The sequence below is a fragment of the Hippoglossus hippoglossus genome, chromosome 1 (assembly GCF_009819705.1).
Source record: "Hippoglossus hippoglossus isolate fHipHip1 chromosome 1, fHipHip1.pri, whole genome shotgun sequence".
Classification (NCBI taxonomy): Eukaryota; Metazoa; Chordata; class Actinopteri; order Pleuronectiformes; family Pleuronectidae; genus Hippoglossus; species Hippoglossus hippoglossus.
The window spans coordinates 29,690,822-29,694,750 of NC_047151.1; the positions used below are offsets into that span (position 1 = coordinate 29,690,822).

At 45.8% G+C, this 3,929-nt stretch overlaps 1 protein-coding gene across 2 annotated transcripts in view; it reads right to left on the bottom strand.

Moving 5' to 3' along the window:
• Positions 1–288: 288 nt before the first annotated feature.
• Positions 289–3,929, bottom strand: part of kcnh1b (potassium voltage-gated channel, subfamily H (eag-related), member 1b) — a 27,138-nt gene continuing 23,497 nt past the window's right edge. Inside the window, exon 11 of one of the 2 annotated variants that reach the window (XM_034588917.1) lies at positions 289–1,537. In XM_034588917.1, coding sequence (XP_034444808.1) covers positions 689–1,537 — 849 coding nt within the window. In that variant the 3' untranslated portion in view covers positions 289–688. The remainder of the gene's footprint in view (positions 1,538–3,929) is intronic. The other variant, XM_034588907.1, reaches the window with a different exon arrangement.

Genomic DNA, 3,929 nt, shown 5'->3' on the forward strand with positions numbered 1-3,929 from the left:
CTTTTACTACGATCTCACGCAGCAGTCGATTAGCGCTACTCGGAAAATGAACCTACAATACATGGAAGTAGAGAAATCATAGTCACCGTGAGATTCTAAGGTTTAGAAACTGATAAGAAGAAGAAAGCTCGTCTGATTGGCCTGTTACAGTTTGTCGTTACCGTCATTTTCCTCCTGGACTCAAGTTCATCAGGTCTTTCGTCCCTGCGTAGAAAAGGTTTCCATCTGAGACGTATCAGCTGATTAGCTGATACGTCTCTTCTTGATTCCAGCACTTTGAACAGTCTTGGTAAAAAACCTTCTTTTGATTGACAGAGCCGACAGCCAATGAAAAGTGACCCTTCAGGATCTGGAGGCTCTAGGAAGCGAAACAGACTTTGATCAAAGTCACTAAATCACAGTGCATACGTTTAAAGCAACAACATTAAAGCCAACTGTTATTATTGCCGATAACAAGTGAAGGTCTGAAGGCTACGAACCCTCCTCACGACCAAAGGTGCCGTTGTGAATATCAAGACTCTGATTAAAGATCGAACCGTTCCTCCTTCCAGTTTGACGTCATTTCAAACGCAGAGCGATGCTACGGACGTTACTTCGTGCGTCTGTCATTGGAGTGTTACCGTCGCTGAGCGTCAGCACGCCCACACTCTTCTTCTCTGAATGGTTCAACTTTGATTCCACGTCCGGTTTAAGAGAAACTGTCCTTATCCGAGTCGGGGGAGGGGGGTCGCGAGATCTCGAAGAAAGAGCCAGACGACTTCCTGGATTTGAGGAGACAAAGCATCTCAGCTAACTGACCCTCCAGTGCCGCCATGCGACCGTTCAGAGATCTCATGTCTCCTCTTAATTCTTGTTTCAGCTCCAGGAAGGAGGCTTGCATGCTCTGCTCTGGTATCGCACAGAAAACTTTCTTCTCCTCAGACTGGACTGGACTCCGATCCTGTGGCGTTCTGGCGTCTCCGACATTGTCCAAACGGAGGTCGCTCTTTGTGATGCCGCTGTCACAAGAGTCAGTTTTCTTGAGGGACACTTCATCATGAGACTTAGTCCTATCGGGCAGAGTCTCCAGGGACTCGGCCTTGGCGACGCTGCTCCACGACTCAGCCTTCACGACTGACTCCTTGAATCGTCCCCAACCTTTAGCTTTGGGTGGCTCTGCGGATTTGCAGCCACTCAGGTTTCCATTTTGCGTGGCAGGAGAATGGAGCATGACCCGGCTGGAGGTCCTGGAGGAGGCGGATGTGGTGCATGTGGAGGAGGTGGTGGGCGTGGCAGGGCTTTCTGTCACCATGACAATACTGGTGGAGGCCAAGACCTCCGGACCTCTGGGCTGATCGAGCTGATTGACACCTTTCTCCACATCACTGGCAGCCTGGCTGCCTCGCTCAACTGCAAGCCGCGCCTCCCTCTGCTGACGGAAACGCTGGAAGAGCCTCCGGACTGGATGGTCCGCAGGGAGGTTCAGAGGAGCCTCGTTCTTCCTCTTCAACATCTCCTCCTCTTCACGTTTCACATCACTTATCTTGCGGAAGACAATCTGTTAACAGACAGAAACATTTTACTTCTCAAAAAGTATCATCTCTTTTTTAACCTTAGAAAAATCTAAATGAAAAAGAGACCTCCTCTTTCGGTGCGTTGGTCTGAACCGTGGTCCGAGGAACCTTTCACACATTTTGGGTCCGAAGGTCTGAACCAAACAAGGTGTGAAAGAGTCCTTAATGACCAATCAACGTTCAGGCTAGTGTTAGCTTGTTTTCAAACTTAAGCTACATCCATACATTTCTTCTCCAGGCTCCACACTAAAACTAAACTCTGTTCACAGAAGCTTTTTGGCTCCTGATCAGTTTTAATCCCCGTCCATTCTAACGCGCATGGAAACACGTATCATGTGACCTCTCATGCACCGTGGACATGCGTGTGCTGGTGTTGTTAGTTGAACTTTTCAAACTAAAATAAGAGAGCAGCGTTTCAATCAATCAAATTTTATTTGTATAGCCCATATTCACAAATCACAGTTTGTCTCATGGTCTTTAACATGGTGAGACGTCCTCTGTCCTTAACCCTCAAGAGTCAAACTACTAAAACCTTTAACAGGTAAAGAAGGTAGAAACCTCAGAGACACACGTGAGGATCCGTCTCCCAGGACGGACACAAGTGAACAGATGTCACGTGTAATTTTAGTTTCTCTAAAACTATTCAAACTAATTGGTAGTAATGTGGATGTAGCGAGTCAGCTCGTGTGCAGAGATAATAACAAGCATGTCCTCAGCTCTCTACAGTTAATGACATAATTATACCCACAGAATACCCCACCCAGAGCTTCAGGCCATGTTCCATTACATGTGGAACATCCAACACTTCTGCTGGTCAAACTGGTTTGTTCATTAATAAACAACATCTGTCACAAGTGAAGAATCCTTTAAATGTCACTGTAGAAAATATGAGTTCAGGATCAACAGCCCGTCGACTGGAAGTTACACTTCTGTACAACTGCCACAACAAATATGTTTGGATGGGAACTTCATCTCCGGCTCATGTTCAGAAGTAAAGTGTGTTTGAATGAATGAAGCTGGAGGCGGATGAGGAGGAGGAGGAGTTTATTGATCATTTCATCAGTAAAGTCTGTTCAGTGATTTCATGGACACACAATCAGTTTGTTTCACCTCCGTCTCACATGTGGAAAAGAAAAGAACAAAGAATCATCTCATTGATGAGGATCAGGATCGATACAGGTTCTAAAACATCACACAACCTGATTTCTGCAACATTAGTTCTTTCAAACACATTCATGTCAGTGTAATTATAGATTTCTGTCTTTACAAAGTGAGAACTGAATATGTGTGATAAAGGAAGGTCAGTGTTTGATTGACAGCTGATCTCTGTGCGGAGCAGAAACGTCACCACGACGAACTTTGATCAACAAACATGGAGACAGAAGAAGTTCAAGATTTACACACAGAATCTAAATCACTGCTTTTAATGACTCAAGTCTATTTGAGTTTACAGAACTCAGCTGTGTCTCCAGAATAATAAACCCTAACTCCAGCATAGAGAGGCTGAGTGAATGTGGTCTGGACTCTGTGGAGGAGAGTCATGGTGTCAGAGACGCTGTAGAAGGACAGAACACCTGCACTGGGATCCAGGTACACTCCTACTCTGGAGGACACAGGACCTGACACTGGAGTCCTGATGCTGTTGTAATAAAAGCTATAACTGTTTCCATCACAATATAATGACCAAGATTTATCATTGCATCCAAATACACATTCACATGAGTTTCCTGCTCTGCTGATATTCTTGTATGTGACTGCTACACGAACTCCTCCTCTCCCCCCCACCTCCACCTCCCAGTAACAACGTCCAGTCAGACTCTCTCTACTCAGGACCTGATCCCAATAAGTAAATCTGTCTGGGTGATTAGAATAAGACTGTTCTTCACTCATATATGTTACTTTTCTGTTTCCCTCAGTTAATAACAGACGTCTGTATGCTGTGTTTGGATCCAGTGTGATTTCCTGTGAATATCTTAAGAAGTCAGCTCTGGTCTCTGGCTCTGGTTGTGGCAGTAAAACATCCACTTGAGACACAATATGTAAAATCTCTGTCTCTGTCTCACTCAGAATGTCCTGTAGTCGACCTCTGACCTGGGACACAGCTGCTGTCACGTCCTCAAAGTACCTCAGAGGACGGATCCTGATGCTGGATGAGTGTGTAGATTCACTGAGTGGTGACAGTGAGGGGTAGTTGTGTAGAAACTGGGTGTGATCCTCTGTGTCTGAGAGCTGCTTCAGTTCATGGTCTTTCCTCTTCAGCTCAGTGATCTCCTGCTCCAGTCTCTCCTGAAGCTCTCTGACTCGACTCACTTCAGTTTCCTGCTGGGATCTGATCTGCTGCTTCACCTCAGAGCTTCTTTTCTCCAGCAGACGGAT